Genomic DNA, 21,266 nt, shown 5'->3' on the forward strand with positions numbered 1-21,266 from the left:
CCCAGGCCAGCTGAAATGACTGCAAAATGAAGGCTCCATCCACTGGAGCCCATGGGGGACAAGTTGTAAGCCTGGAATTATAGCAGCTGTCCTGCTACCAGAAAGGGCAGCTGGAGAATGGAGCCCACGTCATGGAAGGCAGAGAGACGCAAGTGGAAGAGATACACAGAGAGTAAAAGAGGCACCACTGACAATGTTCTGAGAATGACATCTGAGTCCCTGTCTGGGCAGAGCCTGGGACTTAGCAGCTAAATGAGGTAGTACATTCCGCTTTGTGCTCAAACCAGTTTGCATTTTCTGTCACTAGAAACCCAAGGGCCCAAACCCAAATTTCATCTGCACCTGTTTCTCCGAACTCCCCCGGGGGCACTCTGACCTGAGGCCAGAACCAGCCCCTATGCCAATCACCTGGTTCAGGGGGCTCTGCGTGGTGATCCTGGGAACAATCTGATCCAGGTGCCTGGTGATGAAGGCTTCGGGATCGATCTTCATTCGGGCCAGAAGTGCTGGCCAGAGTCCAGACTGCACTGCCACTGAAGAGTAGGACAACTTGAGGCCTTCTGCCAGGACCACTCACACCCTGCCCAACATAGCCCTGACCCTCCCGCGCCCGCGGCAGCCACGGACCTAAGGACGGGTGGTGAGAGATGACCAGCATCTCCTGGGCCAGGTGCTCCGTGTTGGCGACATCACCCTCCAGCCCCGGCACACCGGAGATGACGCAGAGGGCCTCCTGCAGGACCCGTGGCAGCACGTACGCCTTGGCCGTCTCCGTCACCTCCCCAGCATCAGTCACCAGAGCCTCTAAGGGCAGCACCTGCATGAAGACGGCACATGAGCCCCCACCGCCCAGAGTCCTGTGCGGGCCTGGCGCGCAGGGATACTGCTGCCTCCCACTCGTGTTGTTCTTAGGGGTCCATGCTCGAGTGGAGGCTGATGCCCAGCTCCCTATGCTGGGGCCCACTGGCTGTGAGACGTGCCTGGAAGGGAGAAGCACCCAAGACTTTGCACCAGGCAATGGAAGAAGGCAACAGAAATTGGTCCAGGAGGCATAGCCCAAGACCACAAATCTGTCACAGGCCCGGAGGCTCAGGGAGGGAGGGAGGGAAGCAGGGCACAAAGGGCACTGAAAGAGGACTAGGGTCTTTGGGGTCAACTCCCAGGTCTTTCACCCAACAGCCGAGACACTACGCCAATCATTTCAGCTCCTAGAACCCGAGACCACTCATACAAAACAAGGGCAGTAAGCTTATCTGCCTTTTAAAGACACTGTGAAAAATCAAAAGGGAAAATGGCATAAAACGCTTTAAAAATTATCAAGTACTTTAAAAATATTAAGTGACACTCAATTAGGAATAAAAAGGTTGAGCTACACATCGAATGGCATGGAAAGAAAGAGTCTTTGGAAAGGAAAAGGAATTGGAGCGGACCCTCAAGCACCATGGGTTTGCAGCTGGGCCCACGCAGTCCCACCGGCCCGCAGTTCAAACCACGCTGATCAGTTGTTCAAGGTCAACTCCCCATAAGGAAGTCCACATACACACAGGGCCAATGGGAGTTATATTTGAATTTTCGGCTCTGAGAGAGGTCAGTGCCCCTAATCTTCGCCCTGTTCAAGAGTCAACTGTATATGAACTCGGTATTACTGGAGCTTAAGGGCAGGGGGGGAAGATTCTGGAATCACAGAGTCTGAGTCAATGAGTAAGAATGGTCCAGGAGCAGCCCATCCAAAACCCACGGCTTGAGCCCGGTTGGAGAGGCAGGTCTGAGAGCCCCAGCTTGCAGCCCAGATGCCTTCACCTTGTGAGAATTGAGGACAGTCTTCAGCTCCTCCAGGAGTCCATACGCCAGTTTGAAGCCCCCGAGAGAGGACAGCAGCTTCCGAACCGTCTGCTGGGCCTGCCTGCGCACGTGCCAGGTGCGGCTCAGGAGCACCGCCACCAGAGCCCGGTGGTACTGCCTGCAAGGACAGGGGGAGACAGTCCTGGTGGAAGGCCGGGTGCAGGGCTCTCCACAGCCAGCCCTCCCACCCCCTGGGACCCCCTTTCTCAGGCTCCTGCCAGGTTTGCCTCCTTTGGCCCAAGGGGAAAGGTAAGCGAGCCTCACGTACTGGACTTTGCTGCCAGCGAGTCTATGCGGGTGGTCAAGGAAGAGTCTCTCTGTCAGATACAACATCGTACACAGGGCTGGGAGGGAAAAGAAACAGCAGAAGTGGTTTTAAAATAAAGAACACAGCCTGTGAACCAAAGGGTTGGTGGTTCAATTCCCAGTCAGGGCACTTGCCTGGGGTTGCAGGCCAGTTCCCAGTAGGGAGCACACAAGAGGCAACCACACATTAATGTTTCTCTCCCTCTCTTTCTCCCTCCCTTCCCCTCTCTCCAAAAATAAATCTTTCTCTTAAAAAAATGATAAATAATAAAATAAAATAGAGAACACAGCCCTGGCCAGTGTGGCTCAGTTGGTTGGGTGTCATCCCACAAACTAAAAGGTCATGAGTTCAATTCCTGGTCAGGGCACATGTCCAGGTTGCACGTTTGACCCCGGGTCTGGGCACCTACAAAAGCAGCCAATCGATGTTCTCTCACATCAATGTTTCTCTCCCTTTCTCCCTTCCTTCCCCTTTCTCCAAAAAAAAAAAGTATTTTTTTAAAATAGAAAACAAATCCAGAAAGAACTGGAAAATGAACACCCAATGTATGTGTGATTATCACTGGATGTGGAATGAAAAAGCTCATTAGAATTTCCTCCTTTTTGCCTACTATGAACACATGTGTGGAATAAGGAAAAGTATACACTTTCTTTAAATTAATTGAAAATTAGTTACATCTGAAAATATAAAGACATTCATTATACGCTGACGTGGCGTGATTTCCAAATCCAGACAGCACACTGTATATAGTAGGCAAGCGACCACTTGTGTAAAAAAGGTAGAGAACTAACACATAAAAGATATTTACTGGTATAAAAATAAAATGTCAAGGATGCACAGAAGTTAACGAGATCGGTTCCCTCTATGGATGGGATACTGGGCAACCAGAAATAGAAGCAGGGGTATAATTTTCAGGGCAGATCCTCTCGGATCTTTTGTTTTTGTGTTACATGAATGTATCTCCTACACAGAACTATTCATTTTCAGTCAAGAAGTGACTAACAGTTGTAGCTCAATAACAGGATGTTGTGACTTATGGGTCAAAAGCCTTTTCAAGTCACAGATCAGGGACAAACATCCCCACGGCGACCCAGAATTTCAAGCACACATTTGAAGGGGCACTGCTCCCTCCCTCAACAGAAACCAGTGGTTCCTGCATCTCCTGGCAGAGTGGAGCGAACCATGTTCACTGAGCTGCTCAGGGGCTTTGCAGCATCAACACAAGAAAATCCCCGAGACAGCACTGATTACCCAATTAGGTGTAATTACACCTAACAAACACACAGCTCCACAGCAATCGGTGCTCTGTCGCCATGGAACTCCCTCTCCTCCCACCCTCCCTGTTTCCATAACCTTCCCGGGACAGCAAGCTCTTGGCCAGATCACTCTGGTCCAGGGTTTTGCAAAGTCAACTGGTCAAAACAGCAGGCAGTCGGGAAGAGTCTGCTCTGAAGACCCCCCAGTGAAATTTAGTCCCGAACTTGATTTCAAACGAGGGGGCAGTAACTCACCATCCTCTGAGGCCAGGAGAAGGAACTTCTCGGACGTGAACACCTGCTTCTTCTCATCCACAATCAGCTGCCAGAAACTACTCAGCTTGGCCTCTGCACGAATCAGGAGCGCCCCCCCCCATGACACAACTCACCACACCCACCAGGGCCTAGGACTGGTCCCCTCTATCCTGAAGCTGCTGCGGCTGGCTCTGCTGAAAGACCCTCCACTGCAGGGACAGGGCACTGCTAGGCTCGCTGTCCTCCCCAGCCCGAGAACTGACCGGTCCTTCTAGCAGCCATACGAAAACCTGCAGTGGCTCCCTGCCGCCCATCTGGGATTCCCAGCCAGTCCAGCACCAGGCCGAAAGACTTGAGGTTCACACGTGGTGCCTGCCCTGCCCTTCCCCCCTTGGGGCCGCTCTGACCCACACTGCACTGCTCCCTCCTGGTTGGCGAAACCCTTCCCAGCCTCTGGTTCCTGGCTCAAATGCTTCCTCCTTTATGAAGCCTTGATACCCAGCCCCTAAACTAAAAGGAATCCCTCCTTCAAAACTGCATTAATGCCACATTTTGCCCTAAGTGACAGGTGTATTTTTGCAGCTCCTCTCTCCCAATAGAGTAAAGCAGCCTGAAACTTGCAGAAGCAGGATCGTGCCCCCGACAGCCCAGTGCCTTGGCATTTATACAGATGACCCGAGACACTGTGAAAAGGACTAAATTTGGCTTCTAATGGCAGGAATAAGCTCAGGTCTGTCCTCATGTAGAGTAGAAGGTGGATTAAAGAAAGCATGGAACATCATGCAGCCACAAAAAAGACTGAGGAGGCTCTTCCTGTGGGCTCCTTTGGAATGTCTCCAAGTTATGTTCAGGAGAGAACATGCCGCCGTGTAGTGTATGTGCCCGGCGTGTCTCACTGCCGGCCCACTGTCTGTGGAGATGAAACCGGTGCCACTGTCCAGGGAGGGGAACTTAGAGGCCGGAAGACGGACAGGCTGGCTAAAAGGAAGCTTTTCGTGTGACACCGTGTAATGTGTAAGCAATGTTTAAAAAGCTCCACTACTAAACCCAGGTCGGCCGGGACATCATCTGCAAGCCCCCGTCCCAGAGCACTGCAGCAACAGGGTGAGGGACAGTGACAGAAGCCCTGGCTGCACTCCTGTCACCCACTGTGACTCTTAGGCTCATCCCAGCAGATGAGCTGCCCTGTGGGCGACCCGATCTATAAAAAGTGGCCAAGCTGATCCCATAAAACCCCAAACACCACAAGACACTCCTCCCGGGGGCTCTGAAAGAGGCTCTCCTCTGCTATCCTCCTGGACATCTCCCGACTCTTACCAGCCTGGGTGTCAGCCACCGAGAGCTTCGAGAGCAGCAAGGCTGCGGCGACCCCTTCGGTGACCGTGGGAACCTGAGTGCTTTGGGAGGCTGCCTTCTCCACTGTCTGGATGAGCAAGGGCAGTAGGTCCAGGGCCTGCAGTAGTGTGTCACCTGTGGAGAGAGTGCCAGGCCCGTACAGAACACCCTGATCCTCAGGAGCGGGAGGTACCTAAGAAGGGAGCTATCCACCCAGGTCTGGGCTGGCTGACTAAAACCCTGTTACCTCGTGAAGCACCATGAAGAACTGGAATCAGAATCTGGGGCTTAAATCAAACTCTACAACCATCCAGTAAGAGCAAGAAGGATCCTTCCTAACCCACAGCACAGCTATTCACTTGATGGGTAAGGAAACAGACCGAGAGAGGCTGAGTTGCCCAGGGCCACACGGCTAGTTTGAAAGACAGCCACACCCAACCTCCCACCTACTGACTCCTTTCTGGCGCTCTCCCCCGAGACCAGACGGCCTCTGGACCCGATTTCCAAATCCAAAACCAACCTGCTGACCTATGAGCTAAGCCTCCTTAAAAGAAAAAGCAGCAACCTGTTAAAACTATAGCTAAACCCATGTTCATTAGTGAACCAGTGCATCTGAACATTTCATAATGAAACAAGTACTTCATCCAGATAATGTCAAGGATTTGAATTCAAGACATGTTTATTTTAAAGGCTAACATTATGTTTATTTTAAAAGCATAGAGCGAAACTAGCTCAAGCTGAAGAGATTAGGCTGGACAAAGTCTGTGCTGCCCAGAGCTCCATCTGAAATCGAGGGTGATCGACACAGCCAAACGGCAAACTGACACGAGGACGGACGGGACAGGGCAGAGGGTGGCCGCTGTCTAGAGGTGGCTCTGGAACTGCCCCATTTCTTTAAACACAACACTTCCTCAGTTTAAACTTTAAAACGAAGGAATACAGGCCTGTCATGGAGGTGGAAATCAGTATTAGAGGTTTTTACCTTGCAATCAAGCTACAGAGATTTGAAAGTTTCCCCTAGCTGTTTGGGAAGGGGGCGGATGCCCAAATGACGGGCCTGTCAGCCCTAAAGGAAGGGCAGAGGTTGTTTTTAGCCGATCCAGAGCGCAGTGTATCTAAACCGGACCTTTTAAATCAGCCCTATCACAATCATCCCTCCATGATTCCAGATACCGCAGTGGCGGGTTCCGTTCTGGGTCCTCTCAGAAAAAAGTTTGTCCTTTAGAGGTCCAATAACGGGGAGAACAGAACCTGTTATGAAGACTGGGCGGGTTCTGGGATAGAAGGATGACTAAGCCGACGCCCCCAGAGGCACAGGAAGAAATAACGCAAACAAGCTGGACAGAAAGGGAAAGCCTGAAACAGTGAGATGCCCAGAAAACAGGGCCGCCTGTGCGGGGGCCTCTCACCTCGGAAGCAGGCCAGCATGCACTGCAGGTAGGCATGCCTCACCGCAGAGGTGGAGGTTTTAAGGCTGAAGGCTTTCTTGAACCATTCGGTAAGCTTCTTGGGTACCTCCGTGGTGAACCGATTACACCAGAGAGCCAGGACAGAGACGGCGTGCACCAAGGTGCCTTCGTGAACTAGGGCGAGAAGCACAAGTCCAGTTAGTCCAACACCTCGGACCTGTGTCAAACCAGAGCCAGCAGCACGAAAAGCAAACGGCAGTACGAGGGAGCGGGAGCAGCGATGCTTCGGGCAGGCGCGCCCTCAGGAGGGGTTCACGGCAGGCCCTGACTGTGAATACCGGGGCAAGCACGAGTCCAGACTGCCCACACTGCACAGAGTTACCTTCCTGCTGGAGGAATGGGATGAACAGCTCGGCCACGGTCCCATTCAGGACTTGACTGGAAGGCCCAGACACCACGTGATGACTGACACTCCCGATCCCTAGAAGGCAGGAGAGCCCTGCTCAATTCCTCTTCAGCACAAAACCACCAACACATGAGTCTTCCTGCCGCTGCCCTCCTCCCCAGCAGCCATGCCTCTCCTCTGGCCACCACTGATCCTCCTTCTGTCCCCCTCCTACGTCCTGCCTCTCACAGACGCCAGGCCTCCCATCAGACTTCAGCAGGGCCCACTCACCAAGCAGGCGGGCAGTAGGGTCCTGGGAGCCAGGCTGGGGTGCCCCAGAATGTCAGAGGGGTCAAGTTCCAAAGGAGGACTTGCCTCACCTAATAGTTACACCTCATCCACTAGCACGCTTCCCAGGGCCTGTGGGAATTCCGTACCTGAGAGGACACCGATCTTCTGGGCCACAATGGTGAGTTTTCCCTCGGAGCCTGAGAGGAGAGGCGGCAACACTCAAGTTCACATCTGCCCCGTTTCCCGAGGGTATCATGTGTGACATGAAGACACAGTTTCTATATCCAGAAGTAGCCCTTCTATGTGAAGCTAGGTTTAAAATAACACTGCTTTGGCCCAAGAGTCTGTTTAGTTTATTCCGTAAAATAAAAGACACATTTTTCATTTTCACCAATAACTTCACTGATATTTTGAGTGTGTCAGCTCTCTCCCACTATTGGCTTATAGTGGGGAGGCCAGGGGCGCTGCCAAACACCGTCCAATGCATGAAACAGCCCCACAGCAAAGAGTTATTTGGCCAAAATGTCAATAGGACCAAGGAAATTCGCAAACCACTTTTGACACGTTCGATCAGTCACAGCACGTTCTCTACACACTGCACAAACTTCTTTCTACATTTCAGTTGCATTTTTATCTTTCTTGAAATAATAAAGCATACTACGCCAAAAATGTGTATTTTGTTCCATCTTCAATATTAAAATGGCTGCACAAAGATTGACCAATTTTTATGTTCTCTTAAATGCACACTGACATGACAGCTGTCACAATACAACCTAACAAAACTGTTTCTAATGAAGTTAAAGACAACTAAGCGCTAGTAGAGTCATCATGTGGAAAAAACTAAACAAACTTTTTGGCCTACCCAATATTTACCAGCTTTTTTCTTCCTGACAAAAAAAATGAATATCCTTACAGAATATCTCAGGAACAGAAAAAAAATATCAAGAAAAACACTTAAAAATCACCAATGTTCCCAAAGACATCAACATTTTGGTATATTTCCCTCCAGTTTTTTTCCACAGTAATGCACATACTTAAAGAAGTCAAACCAAGATCGCCCGACCACACTGCCCTGCGCGTGCCTGTGTAACTGCACGCATTCACCTTCTGCCTGGCACTTCCTCCTGGCCACCCAGCCTTGCCACCAGCAGACTTGGAGTACCGGGTCCCCAGTGGGTCCCAGTGAAGGGGGAATGCCGGGCACCACCCCTCAGCCAGCCCCCGGCCACAAGGCCCCACTCACCTCCGAGGATGGCGAACAGGTGCCTGGTCAGAGCTTCCATCGCCGCAGAGTCACTGCACTGGCGGGCCAGGTTCCGCAGCGCCAGCACGGCCTCGTCCATCAGGCGCGGGCTGTTGGACTTCAGCTGACCTGCACGCACAGAGGGCTGCTGCTCAGGAGCTGCCGAGGGCTCGCTGGCCAGGCTTTTATCTTTGTCTTTGCCAGGCTCCCAACGCTTCAATCCTAGCTCTAATGCTCACTCTGAAGGGCCTCAGGGAAGAAACTACGCGAATGTCATTGAGGTTAAAGCCTCATTTCTAACCTGAGCTGTTCCCTTCCCCATTTTCTATAATAACTGGGACAAGTACAACCAAAGCCGGTGGTGCCATTCTTGGGGCTGGTGAGGGGTCAGGATACTCACTTGCTAGTCCTTTCACGATGTCCAGGGCATACTGGCTGAGGTCGAGGGTCACTGATGCCAGCAGAATGGAGATAGCTAAGGGGGACCAAGTACTAACCGTGTCAGTCTCAGATATAACACTCACTTTGCCCTGCTCCCCACAAATGCCATGAGGCCTGCTGTCTAGCCATATAGAACTGTGACCACGCTTCACCTCCAAATGGCCACATGGGTGGCCACACCATTGTCCCTAAGCTCTGCTATAAGGCTGCATACTGCCCCATCCCAATCAGCAAAACCACCTATACTCTTTAGCAAAATAAAAAAGGGCAGCCCTGGCTGGTGTGGCTCAGTGGATTGAACACCAGCCTCCAGACCAAAAAGTTACCGGTTCGGTCCCCAGTCAGGGCACTTGCCTGGGCTGCGGGCCAGGTCCCCAGCTGAGGACGTGTGAGAAGCAGCCCACTGCTGTTTCTCACACACCAATGTTTCTCTTCCTCTCTCCCTCCCTCCCTTCCTGTCTAAAATAAATAAATAAAATCTTAAATAGAAAAAAAAGGACAGAGACTGAACCCTCACACCCTATGGTTTCAAGTGCCAACTCCACACCCAGTTCTAACTACCTATAGCACAGGTTCTTAACTGGAATAGTCTCCAGAAGGTGCCGGGACCCCTAAAACTGTATGCGGCATTCTAAGATAATTTACTTTTTTTTCCCAAATTTTTTTAAATTTAATTATTTTTCAAGTACAGTTTTCTGTCTATTACTCCCATCCCATCCCACCCCTCGTGCTAAAAATACGGAACGCTTCACGAATTTGCGTGTCATCCTTGTGCAGGCGGCATGCTAACCTTCTCCGTATCGTTCCAATTTTAGCGTATGTGCTGCCGCAGCGAGCACCAAGCTAATTTACTTTTGTACGTTCTTCTGGCAAGAAGGCCGAGAACCTCCAACGTGTCCAGAAAGGGTCCCTGGTCTCACATGCCCCACCCCTCCGCCTCCTGCTGCCAAGCATCGGGGACGCTGCTCCCCGGCACCGCCCGACACTGCCCAACCCGGCGGCAACCTACTTTCAATGACATTCTCTGGGCTCCTCAGCAAGGACTTCTGGATGGTGGGCAGTACCAGATCCTTAAATTCCGGATGCGACATGTATCGGAGCAGAGGGGCACAGTTGTCCTACGAAGAGAGAGGAGTCAGGCACCCAGCCCTCACGGGAACAGACCAAGGATGAAGGACAGTTCCGGGTCACAGCACTGAGAGTGGGGCTGAGCCTGTCCAGGTGAGTAAGCCCCACCTCTCACTCACCAACAGATACTTCTGAGGCTTCACTTTGCTCATCAGGATGTTCTTCACATAGAAGTCCAGCAGGGCATTCTACAGAATACAAAGGCCTGGTTCGACCCTGGCATTCTGAAGTATCTCATCCCTGGCCTAAGAGATCTCTACAGTGGCAATGTCTCCCAAAAAACACAAATCAGTGCCCCAAATTTTATACTGTCAAACACAGAGGTGCCATTCCCCAGTTAGAACCCTTTCACAGCCTTCCACCATTCCTGGAATCAAATCCAAAGGCCACAGCATAGCTCACGCGGCCTGCCTGGTACCCAGCCAGCTGCATCTCACACACCTCTCCACCCCAAACAAGACACTCCAACCCCACTGGCCTCCTCCCACAGGCTGCTTTCTTTGCCCAAAATGCTACTTCTTGCCTCTTGACCATGCTAAAGCCTACCCACCCTTTAAGTTTCTCCGCTGGAGATGTGTTAGAGTCATAATCCAAGTGAGGTCCCAGTTACAGAGTATCATGGCCTCTTGCATTTTCCCTTTATAGTGCTCATCTCAGACATAATTAGGACAGGATTCACAGCTCCCATGCTCACTATTGCATCCCCAACACCTGGCACAGTGCTTGGCACATGGCAGCTGCTCAACTGGGGGAGAATAAATGACCCCAGGCAAAATGAACAGGCAAACTGTCATCTCAAACTACGCCAGGATTCACCCCAGGCCACAGCTGGAGCGAAACCTTTCCAACTTCTCAAAGCATACATCACGGCAAAAGGCTGGGGTCCTGACTGAGAAAACTAACAAGCTCCAGACGAGACCAGCAGCTGGGGCCACCACAACAAAACCAGGTCCCCCCTGCCCTCCAGTGAGCCCACGTGCCTTGTACTGGTTGACCACGTCCGTCTCCTTCTGGCTCGTGCAGAACCGCACCAGCAGCCCCAGCATGCCTGCATAGCTCTGGTTGGGTTCCAGGCTGAGAATGGCTGATAAGTACTGCTCCGCCAGGCCAGGGTTCTGAGGAGGAAGAGTGCAAAGCAGATGTGCCACGTAGCACCGGGGACGGCATGGAAGGAGCGATGCCCACCGCCCGCGGCTGCCGCCTGTCACCTCTTTCCACAGTCTGGTGAGCTTCTTCACAGCACTGTCCACGGCGTGCTTGTGGGAGACACCCAGCACCTCAAGCAGGAGCGAACACTGCACCTCCACCTGCCGGGGCCCAGGGGCTGAGGTCACGGCCTGGCCAAGGCCTCCGTTGCACTGGCCAGGTCCTGGGTTCATGTCCACTAAGCCTCTCCCACTCGGTCCCAGCCACACCCTCCTCCCTCCAACGCCCTGGAATTACACCTGGTCACTCCAGCAGCTCACTAATAAACATCTGTTGAGCACCTATCTGAGTCAGACAATAAAAACAGAGGGAGAACAGACAGTCGTGGTCCCTGTTTTCATGTACCTTATGGTCAAGAGGAAGAAAAGGATGTTAAATGAGTAAACACACAAATGAATATATAATTCCAGACAGGTTCAGCACCATCAGAAAAGAACAAGCGTCCTCTTTTTATGTATTCGTTTACCTGCGTTAACTTTTACTGAGTCAGCACCACAAACACCTACTAGACTAACTGGCAGGCGCTCTCTGCTAGGCACTGAGAGACAGAAGAGGAAGACCAGGCGGTGAGACGACCCCGGCCCGTGTGCGGCTCACGGCAACCCCGAACAAAGCGCACAGTACGGACTCAACTAAAATCTGTCTGGTCATGGCTTCAGAGAACGGATCCACGCACATAAGGAACTTGTAACAGCAGGGTCCTAGGTGGCAGGGGCAGGAGCTGGCATCGAAGCCAGCATATCCTTCAATGCCTGTTGAACTTTGAGCCATTTATTTCTTTAATTAACAAGTATGTAAATTTAATTTTTTAAAGATTTTATTTATTTATCTTTAGAGGGGAAGGGAAGGAGAGTGGGAAAGAAACACCAATGTATGGTTGCCTCTCGTGAGTCCCCCACTGGGAACTGGCCGGCAACCCAGGCATATGCCCTGACTGGGAATCGAACCACAATTGTCTGGTTCCCAGGCCCGCACTCAATCCACTGAGCTACACTAGCCAGGGCTAAATTTAATTTTTAATTAAAATAACAAGCTTGCTGATATTGCACTCAGAACTATATTGCTGTTCCCTCTTTCTGGAATGGTCTAACCTTGACCTACGCTGGGCTGGCTCTCCCGCAGCCTTCAGGTCTCTGCCCAACACAAATCCTCCTCAGAGCAGCTTTCTTTCCACGCCACGCTCCACCGCACTCTCTCCTTCTCCCACTTTCCCACCACAGGACTTCACGGGTTCTCATTTACTTGTGGGCCTGTTTGTTGTCCACCTTCTCCACAAGAGTGTAAGCACCACGACAGCAAGGTCCTCTGTCACACTCCCTGCTGCAGCCCAAGTGCTCAGCACTTAGGAGGCCCCAACCTGAGCAACTGAGTCAACTATAATTTGTCAACATCAGCCATGAGCAAAGCATTCAAGACACAGAAAAGACAGCCATGGTCCAAGCTCCTACGCTTTTGTTCCCATAAACAGGACATTCCAGGGTTCATCCCTCCCACCAACTAACCCACAGGCATACTTACCCCAGATAATGGTCATGAGAATTCACTGGAGATAAGCACAGGAGGGAGCCCATGACGCCTCCTTACAAGGAGGCCTTTTGTTATCAGCGAAACCCCACACTGTGAAGGGAGTCCCATTCCAGCACGTCCACTGCCTGAGAGGTCTCAGTGTCCATACCCTTTAGTCGTCACTGACAGCCACTCCACAGTCGTCCCCAGGTGTGCGCTGGGTGAGCTCCCAGGGACAAGGCCATCAGTACGTCTGGCCAGCTGGCTGCTCTGGGTTTTCTGAGGCCACTTCTCACTTACCTGCACGGCCCTAAGTTCTACAGCCCTGTCCGCCTGGTCTGAGCCCATCTTTGTGACGGCTCTTTGAGGTGGATGGGGTTGGTGGTACTTTTTCCCATTTTACAGGTGAGGAAAGAGGCTCAGAAGTGAAGTACTTGGCCGAATCTCATGGCCAAGACACAGACCCACGACAAGGTCCTCAGAGTTCCTCTCACTAAACTGTGAGACGCCGCCTCTTGCCTTCCACTAAGCCTCTCTGGACATTGAGAAGAACCGCCCAACCTGGCCTGCTGGGCCATCTCTGGTGAGTGAAAGGCAAGGCAGGGAGCGTGAAAGGAGCAGAGAATTTAAGGACCAAAACACCTGGCAAGAATCCCATCCCAGTAGCCAGTCCAACACTGAAATCCAAACACAGGGAATGGGATGATGAGCAAAAAACCCCAAATGCCTTACATCAGTGTTTCACCAGTTTACTTGCACTCTGGCCGCCTGCCCGTCTAGCCTGCCACGTCTTCCACATACGCTAGAAATGCAGGGACCACGTTCTTCTCACCTGTTACCATAGTCCCAGTGCCTAGCACCACGCCTGACACAGAGCAGCTCAAAGACAACTGATAAACAGATGAATGTACTATGTTGCTCTCATGCCCACCCACCAAATCACACACCTCAAGACAATCCAAAGTGCCTGGCCACCCATTGCCAAGACCACTTGGCAGAGTGAACATGCTCAAACATACCCCAACTGTGTACGGAGCTAACCACCATGACTCCAAAGACCCGAGGGACCTACCAGCTTGTTCCAGGTGTCCCCTTGCCGCTTGGCTCTCGAGGGAAAGACAATGCGCACCAGAAGGCAGGTCCAGGACAGGGCCAGCAGGGCGGCCGAGCCGCTGCTCTTACTGCAGAGGGGAGGGCAGGGCAGGCAAGAGGTGAGTGCAGAGCCGCAGCCTCCGCCTTAGGGACAAATGGTCACCGCAAGGCCCTGCTGGGTGGGTAGGACCCGCCCTTGACCTACAACTGAGAACTTGGAACCACCTCCCAGAAATCATCGGTGACAATTCAGGACAAAGGGTGCAGGTCTCATCAGCCAAACTACCATCTTTGTTGTACTCACTACTATAAAACATAACCAAAAAGATGGTTTCTCCCATTCGGTGCCTGGTGGGCATCTGGCTTCCCCTCCTGCCATGCAGGCTCCTCCCTCCATTCCAAAGGCAGACTGCCGGCACCATTCACAGTCGCAGAGGGAAAAGGGACAGGGATGCCCACACCTGCTCGGTGCAGCTCACCTGCATCAGATTCCCCCACGTAAGACTCCACCAAGCCCTGTGAGCCGCCACCTTTAAAACTTACCTGGGGACGCCCGCTTTGGAGCCAATGCCTGAAGACTGCAGGGAGTGCAGAAGGTTCTTCGCAGTGGCTTCTGGGTGGGCCTCAGCCAGCTGCTGGATGGCGGCCTGGAGGGCCCTGCGAGATGCCGCATCTCTAAGGGGAGGACCAAAGGAGATCCGTGAACACATGGGCGTGGGCCAGGGCAAGGCAGCTTGGGCCAAGCGCTGATCTTTTCCTGAGCTTTTCCGAAAAATCAGGTTGCACTGTTTTCCAGAGGATCACAGGCGATGGGATTAGGAAACAACTAGATAAATCTACCTCCTCCAGAAATTCTAGAAGCAACTAATCAAGGGCAAATGAGCCCTAGCTAGCGTAGCTCAGTGGACTGAGCACAGGCCTGCAAACCAAAAGGATGCCGTTTCAATTCCTGGTCAGGGCACATGCCTGTGTTGCAAGCCAGGTCTCTAGCTCGGGGAGTGGGAGAGGAAGCCAACTGATGTTTTCCTCTCTTCCTCCCTCCCTTCCTCCCTCTCTCAAATAAATAAATCTTTTAAAAATGTAAAATAAGGGCAAATGAGCCATTAAGACTGTAAGGGGGACACCTACATTTAAGGAACACTTATGGGCCTCAAACTAGGCCAAGTGCTTTGCACGCGTGACTGATGCATTCGCAGCGTGGCAGGCACTGTTCCAGGCGCTTCATGCTTTCTAACCATGACCTATGAGGTAAGTAATGGCATCATTCTGTCTCCAGGTGAGAAACCTGAGGACAGAGACGTTAAGTGACTTCCCTGGGATCCAACAGCTGGGAAGTGCCACAGCCCAGACTGGACCCAGGCAGTCACACTCTGAACCCTGGGGTCTGTCTGCTACCCTCTACCACCACCTGCTGGCACAAAGTGCTCCGGACTCTGGGCCTTGGGCTGGGAGTCACCTGTACCGATGCAGAGTCAAGCAGAACAGCTTGCAGAGCCCTTTCACTGCTCCCTCTGGCAGATCTGAAACCAAAGATCATACAGAGACTAGTCAATAAAAACCGCTTCGTGAGCATCTGCTTGAGCCAGGCATTGTGTCCGACGTGATCTCTGCCCACTGGACACTCTCTGTTCATTCAAAAGAGAACTCCCAAGAGGAAAAAGCAATGACAAAGCAGACCTTTAGGAAAACACCAGGTACCAAAAAGCTCTCGGTGGACATTTGTTAAATGAATGAAACCGAGGCAATATAAACGGCCTCAAAACTGAACAGGCTGTTGAGCGGAGGTGCTGGCATGCTGGGGCTCGCCTGCTCCTCCTGGACGCGGCTACCTGGGAGTGTTCAGTCTGTGATCATCCCATGAGCTGTTCCTTACGCTACGTGCACTTTTCTTCATGTACCTTCTAATCAACGGTTTTAAAACCTAGGACAAAAATTAAAGTCGTAGGAGGGATCAGAACAGGGAAAAACATCTGTACCTGGGGTATTTTCAAAATGCAGACTCTCAGCCTAATAGGTTAGCAGGCTATGGAGAAACAAAAAGGAGGAGACATACGTGCCGGGTGGCGTTAACGTAAGCGAAGTGCAGGGGTAGAAATGCACGATGCCCGTTCAGGACGCAGGAGGAGGGACCGTACCTCCCAGCACCTCCCTGGTGCGCAAAGGTGCCAGACCCTGCTCTGAGCACTCCCCACACGGCAACCCGCTGAATCCCCATGAGACGTGTCCTTTATGATGAAGAAACCAAGACACATGGAACCAAGCAGGCCAGCCAAGTGAAGAGCAACGCTGGTTGAACAACAGTGCTGAATCATGGACGCCTACCTGGGACAGGTTCTGCATGCCAGACAGAAGCATGCAGACGAAAAGGAGAAGGGTCTGAGTAGAAAGGAGTGTAAGCTGCAGCGTGAGACCAGCGTGGAGGCACCGAGAGCAGCAGGCCCAGGGAGGGCTGGCACAGTGCCTCGCCGTTCCGGGGTGTGCCTGATGGAGGGGGAATGAAGGGGGGCAGGGCCGGTTCCCCCAGGCCCAGAATACTGTATTGGTCCATTGGATTTGGGGCCATTTCAGTAACAAAGGGAAAGAGTGACCAGGATCAGAGACAGGTTGTAGCTAAGAGAACAGTACCAGTAACAGCTAACATACACCAGGAGCTTACCACGGCTGGCCAGGCACTGCGTGAAGCTCCATCCATACACGTTCTTCACACTCACCCCTCACCCCAACCTTGTGAGGGAGGCGCTACTGCTATCGCCACACCTGAAACGAGGAGTCAGGCTCACACAGCCTCTCAGTGGCTGAGCCGTGGCTAGAACATGAGCCCATTTGAGTCCAGAGCCGTGCCCCTCATCGCCGACTGCTGCACCAGAGGCCTGTGACCGGGAAGATCAGGCACAGGACCCACTGCATCCCTAAGTCTCAGGGTTCAAGTACATGGCGGCAGGATTGAGGGGAGCATCAGAGAGGCCTCAGGGCCAGGCTGGGCTGAGCCATGCTGACCAACTGCATCTAGGGTCAGACTGCTCTGAGAAAGCCTGCCACTCCCCCGCCAGACCGAAAATATCTCACCCCGCCTTCGGTCAACTTACTCGGTACCGGCTTCCCTAACAAAAGGAGAAGCCAGAGCGATGGTCACTGCATGATGGCTCCCACTGAGACTCAGAAGATTAGAAAACTGAGAACTAATGGCCTTGTGCAGTGTAGTTAACTTGCACAATCAGCTTGCATATCAAAAACTAGAAACATTTTAGAAATATCATCCACCCTGAACTACAGTATTTCAGGGCGATTGAAGAGTAAAATCTCCCAGAAAGATCTTCACACGCACCCCCCGACACACCCCCATACCCCTTACTCCGTAAAAGGGGGAAAAGTATACTGCCCAGCAGCCCCTTGGCAGGGCCGGCCGCCATGACGGTTCAGAAAGTGTGTGCAGATAGCAACCTGTCACGTGACAGCCTTGCCTAACCAGAACCTGCTGGGAAGAGTGACCAGAAAGACTTCGGAAAGTGCCATAAAAGTCACACACAAAAGCATCAAGACAGGGGAGACTCTCTTAGAAGCTCACAAACACCAACTTACTTCACTTGCACACCACTTTAACAAGCTTGGGTATGTTACCAGGCAACTGCAGATCAGAAGCAGCAAATGAGAACTCGGGCAAAAGAGCAGTAGAAAGTGAGCTCTTGACTAACAAGAGGTGAAAGCTGAAGAAAAGGGAGATCCAACTCTCTACAGCCAGGGCTCTCGGACTTCAGAAACACAGGAATCACCCCGAGCATCTGTTAAAACACAGATGCTGGGTTCCCCTCTCCCCCAACCCAGGGTTTCTGAATTGGTGTTGCTGGGGTAGAGTTGAGAATTTATATCTCAAACCGGCTCTGAGGCGACGCCGATGTTGCTGGCCTAGGGACCACACACCAACAAATGCTGCTTGTTGCAAAACACACCAAAGGAAACTCAGAAACTAATCAGGATGGACTGGCTAAAGGCAAACCAGTCTTACACACCCCAGCAGGTGGTAGGGGTAGCCCTCAGTTACGGTACAAAATCAGCATGACTGTACGTGCCTCACATTTCCAAAAATGTGTTCCCCAGACCCAGAACAGGTTTTCAAAAGAGGTGGGGGCAGGGGGGTGTCCAAGGAAAATATAAAATTTTAAAAAGTTTAATAAAATTAAAACACCTTCCTGGAATATGCTGTGACCCTCCCAGTGGGCATTAACAAACGTGACACCTCCCACACTTATTCGATTTTAGAATCCGTTACTGGACAATCACCTGCTACCATCTTGCTGAGTTCCATTGAACACCGACTGGAAAAATGATACGCCAAGTCATAAAGAAAATGTTTTTGCATCTGGTAAATTACTTAGGGAAGACAGCTGGGCCCTGGCTGGTGTGGCTCAGTGGATTGAGCACCAACCTGAGAACCAAAAGGTTGCTGGCTGGATTCTCGGTTCAGGGCACATGTCTGGGTTGAGGGCCAGGTCCCCGGTTGGGGGCACGCAAGAGGGAACAGATTGATATTTCTTTCTCACATTGATGTTTCCCTCCCTCTCTTTCTCCCTCCTTTCCCCTCTCTGTAGAAATAAATAAATAAAATCTTTTTAAAAATATAAAGAAAGCAAGATTGTTACTATCTTTTAGAACTGTTTCCAATTAAAATGGTTAAAACTGTTCAAACCTTTGATACCTAAATGGATAAACTAACCCAACTGTTACAACAAGCAAACACCAAAAGTCAAGGCAGAATTGGTTACAAGGAGGGGGAAAGAAGGCCATGGTTCTAAACAGAGAACAAGTTATTTTGAAATGGAATCATCTCTAGGCCATATGGGTGGAAAATAAATACCTTTTCCAGCAACACATTTCCCCAGGTCACTAAGGATTTCTCTCCGTTCCTTCACACTGGCTGTTGTCACCTTCCCTGCAAAACGCTTTAGTGTCTCGGAAACCTGTGAAGACCAAGCCCACAGAGAAAGTTTCACTAGTCAGACCCCAAATCGATGAGTGTGTGCATGTGCAGAATTCAGGGAGGAGCTCTCCAAGCCAGGGTTGCTCAGCCTCCACACTACTGACTCTCGGGGCCGAATAACTATGTGGCAGGGGCTATCTTCATCAGCACTCCCGGGAGGTACCAGGCACACCCTAGTTACAGCATCCCGCTCCTTCCAAACTGCCTCCAGGTGTCACTCAACAGATGACAGTGTCATTCAGCAGATGACAGAAATGTTTCCGGCAGGCAAAACCATCCCTCGTTGAGGGGCACTGCTTTAACGCAGCCAGCCAACTGGTCACTATAACTCACTTACACTGAAAACAAAAAGAGGCAAGACAAAAGGCAAAAACCTCAGGACAGAAACTATCTGTTCAGAATTATGCAAATGCTAGTGAGGACCTACTACTCGCCATGTATGTTCCCTTTACATTCTCACACATTAACATGCCACAAGGGGCACACCAGCATCCTGGCAACAGTGGGGCGTAAACACAGTGACAGAAGGGTGAAGAAAGGCTGAGAGTGAATCCCAGCTCTGCCTCTTACTGCCTGTGCACACTCATTCAAATTGTATCTCCTTGGTCTTCAGTGTCTCCATCTATACGATGCAGATAAAAGCACCTACCTCAGGGCTGTTATGGCACACAGGACTACATACATGTGAGACAAGGTGCGCAGAGCATGTACTCTCATCCCACACACAGAGCTGGTGGCTAGTACTACCAACCAGCCTTCAAGGTAGGCAGCAGCGTCCTCATTTCATAGGGGACAAAGGAAGTAACTCTGAGAAGTCAGTCATTGCGCAGCTGGACTGGAGAGCCACCACACCTGCATTTTTGAAACTAAACCTGAAACCAACAGGCCTATAAACTGATGCTAACCAGTCCTTGGCTTTCGAGCCCCATCCCAATCACCACAGCTGCATGCCCTGCACGGGGACATGAGCCTAAGACTCAGAGGAGGACGTTTATAAATGCTCCTCCATATTCTCCAGAGCAGTGTTGTACAGAATGGGCAGGTCATGGAGCAGGGCAAGTTTATACCCAAGTAACTGACACACTAGTGCCACCATCTTTTCAGGTGTATTTCAGACAGGTCTTATGAGTAAAATAAGATTCATGGGTGCAGAGAATAAAATAATGCAATTTTCCTTATACTCCTATCCCTGCTATAATTCTACTGGCAATGAATAAACTCATGTCCAATACTGGCTTCTGCGTAAATGATTTATTGTTTTGTCTTTTGTCTTTCCAGTCATACATGCACATAATCAGAGTCAAAGAGTTCTGGGAGGTTTGCCATCAAGACCAACCCTGATCTTACTCTCTGAGGGCACTCACTCTCTCCAGTTCTGGCTGACTATTTTAGTAGTTATCTCCATACTCCTAAATAACTCGCTGGTGTTGCTACTTCTTTATCTTTCAGTTTTATCACCTTTCTACCATAAGTCTCTTTTGCCCTCCAAGCCCACCACGCAGACCCCCACTATGCTCCCCATATAATTCCTCAGTTTCACAAAACAGGCTAGCTCAGTAGTCAGTGGTAATGTTACATGCATATGGTGTTAACTCCCATCTAATAAACTGTGTTTACTACCCCACACAGCTCTTTAAATTAACCTTCAACTCCATAATTGCCTTTTCCCACCTCACCTCCCTTTGCCTTGTTTTATCTGTTCTAAAAGTAACTCAATCCCAAAATTTCTAATTGTCTAAACCTCAATACATTTCAGCAAATCAGACAGTCTACCAAACTTCAATTCCTGAAGAAGTCTCTCCCGGAGCCTTCCGACCTGCTCCCATTTGGCAGGTAATCCGCTAGAGCTGGGACCCTGAAAACATAATCTTCCTCGTGTCTGGGTGAAGCACAGCCTCCATTTTAATGAAGTCCTTGCCAGTTCGAAAATGTTCTGGCCTCCTACTTGATTTAAGTTTGTCTAGACACTGAATTCTGGGTTGAAATCATTTCCTTTAGGAGACTGAAGACCTTTCTCCACTGAGTTCTAGTTTTCAGTGTTGTGAAGTCCAATGTCCTTCTGATTCTGGGTCCCTTGTGTAAAACCCGATTTCTGCCCCCTGGAAACTTTCAGCATCTTCTCTTTGCATCCAGTACTCTAAAATTTCACATGGACGTGCTCTATTATGAGTCTATTTTCATGCACTGTGCTGAGCCTTTTTGGTCTGGAACACATCCTTCAGTTCAGGGAATGTTTCTTGAATTACTGTCTTGATGATTTCCTTGGAGACCGGACCCCCTGCACTAGTACTCCCAGGAGCCCCATTTTACACTTCCAGAAGAGAAACGTCCAGTCTTTCACAAAAGTGGAGAAAGAAAGCTGGGGCTCTGACTGTATCTGAAAATGGTTGGCAATCAATCCTAATGTAGCCCCTCCTACTCTCCCACACTTCCAGAAGTTAGCTGATACCCCTAATTTCCAATGCATCAGAGATTCCGCCATGTCTGAGTACATGCACTGTGAGTTGGGTTGGTTCTCCTCGTTCCTAAATGTTGCCTTAGTATTCATTTTCTTGGGGTCTGCTAAGTCCCTTCCCACTCACCACTTTCCAGCTT

The 21,266-nt window shown here is 50.9% G+C and overlaps 1 protein-coding gene and 1 non-coding gene across 2 annotated transcripts in view; both read right to left on the minus strand.

The window, feature by feature from the left end:
* The window catches only part of GCN1 (GCN1 activator of EIF2AK4), a 56,520-nt gene that overhangs the window by 33,591 nt on the left and 1,663 nt on the right, over positions 1 to 21,266 (minus strand). Inside the window, exons 2-20 of the mRNA XM_037052237.1 lie at positions 18,549 to 18,651; positions 15,153 to 15,216; positions 14,240 to 14,371; positions 13,677 to 13,785; positions 11,101 to 11,199; positions 10,873 to 11,007; positions 10,012 to 10,080; positions 9,774 to 9,882; positions 8,724 to 8,798; positions 8,324 to 8,452; positions 7,227 to 7,277; positions 6,787 to 6,885; positions 6,405 to 6,578; positions 4,978 to 5,130; positions 3,661 to 3,753; positions 2,111 to 2,186; positions 1,801 to 1,960; positions 628 to 817; positions 409 to 533 (exon numbers count right to left, since the gene is read on the minus strand). Coding sequence (XP_036908132.1) covers positions 409 to 533; positions 628 to 817; positions 1,801 to 1,960; positions 2,111 to 2,186; positions 3,661 to 3,753; positions 4,978 to 5,130; positions 6,405 to 6,578; positions 6,787 to 6,885; positions 7,227 to 7,277; positions 8,324 to 8,452; positions 8,724 to 8,798; positions 9,774 to 9,882; positions 10,012 to 10,080; positions 10,873 to 11,007; positions 11,101 to 11,199; positions 13,677 to 13,785; positions 14,240 to 14,371; positions 15,153 to 15,216; positions 18,549 to 18,651 — 2,145 coding nt within the window. The remainder of the gene's footprint in view (positions 1 to 408; positions 534 to 627; positions 818 to 1,800; positions 1,961 to 2,110; positions 2,187 to 3,660; positions 3,754 to 4,977; positions 5,131 to 6,404; positions 6,579 to 6,786; positions 6,886 to 7,226; positions 7,278 to 8,323; positions 8,453 to 8,723; positions 8,799 to 9,773; positions 9,883 to 10,011; positions 10,081 to 10,872; positions 11,008 to 11,100; positions 11,200 to 13,676; positions 13,786 to 14,239; positions 14,372 to 15,152; positions 15,217 to 18,548; positions 18,652 to 21,266) is intronic.
* LOC118991369 (U6 spliceosomal RNA) lies at positions 9,497 to 9,603 on the minus strand. Its single transcript, XR_005067397.1, has one exon. It is a non-coding gene; the product is annotated as a U6 spliceosomal RNA (small nuclear RNA).

This window comes from Sturnira hondurensis, unplaced genomic scaffold (genome assembly GCF_014824575.4).
Source record: "Sturnira hondurensis isolate 20B ecotype Veracruz unplaced genomic scaffold, ASM1482457v3 Scaffold0007406, whole genome shotgun sequence".
NCBI classification, from domain to species: domain Eukaryota; kingdom Metazoa; phylum Chordata; class Mammalia; order Chiroptera; family Phyllostomidae; genus Sturnira; species Sturnira hondurensis.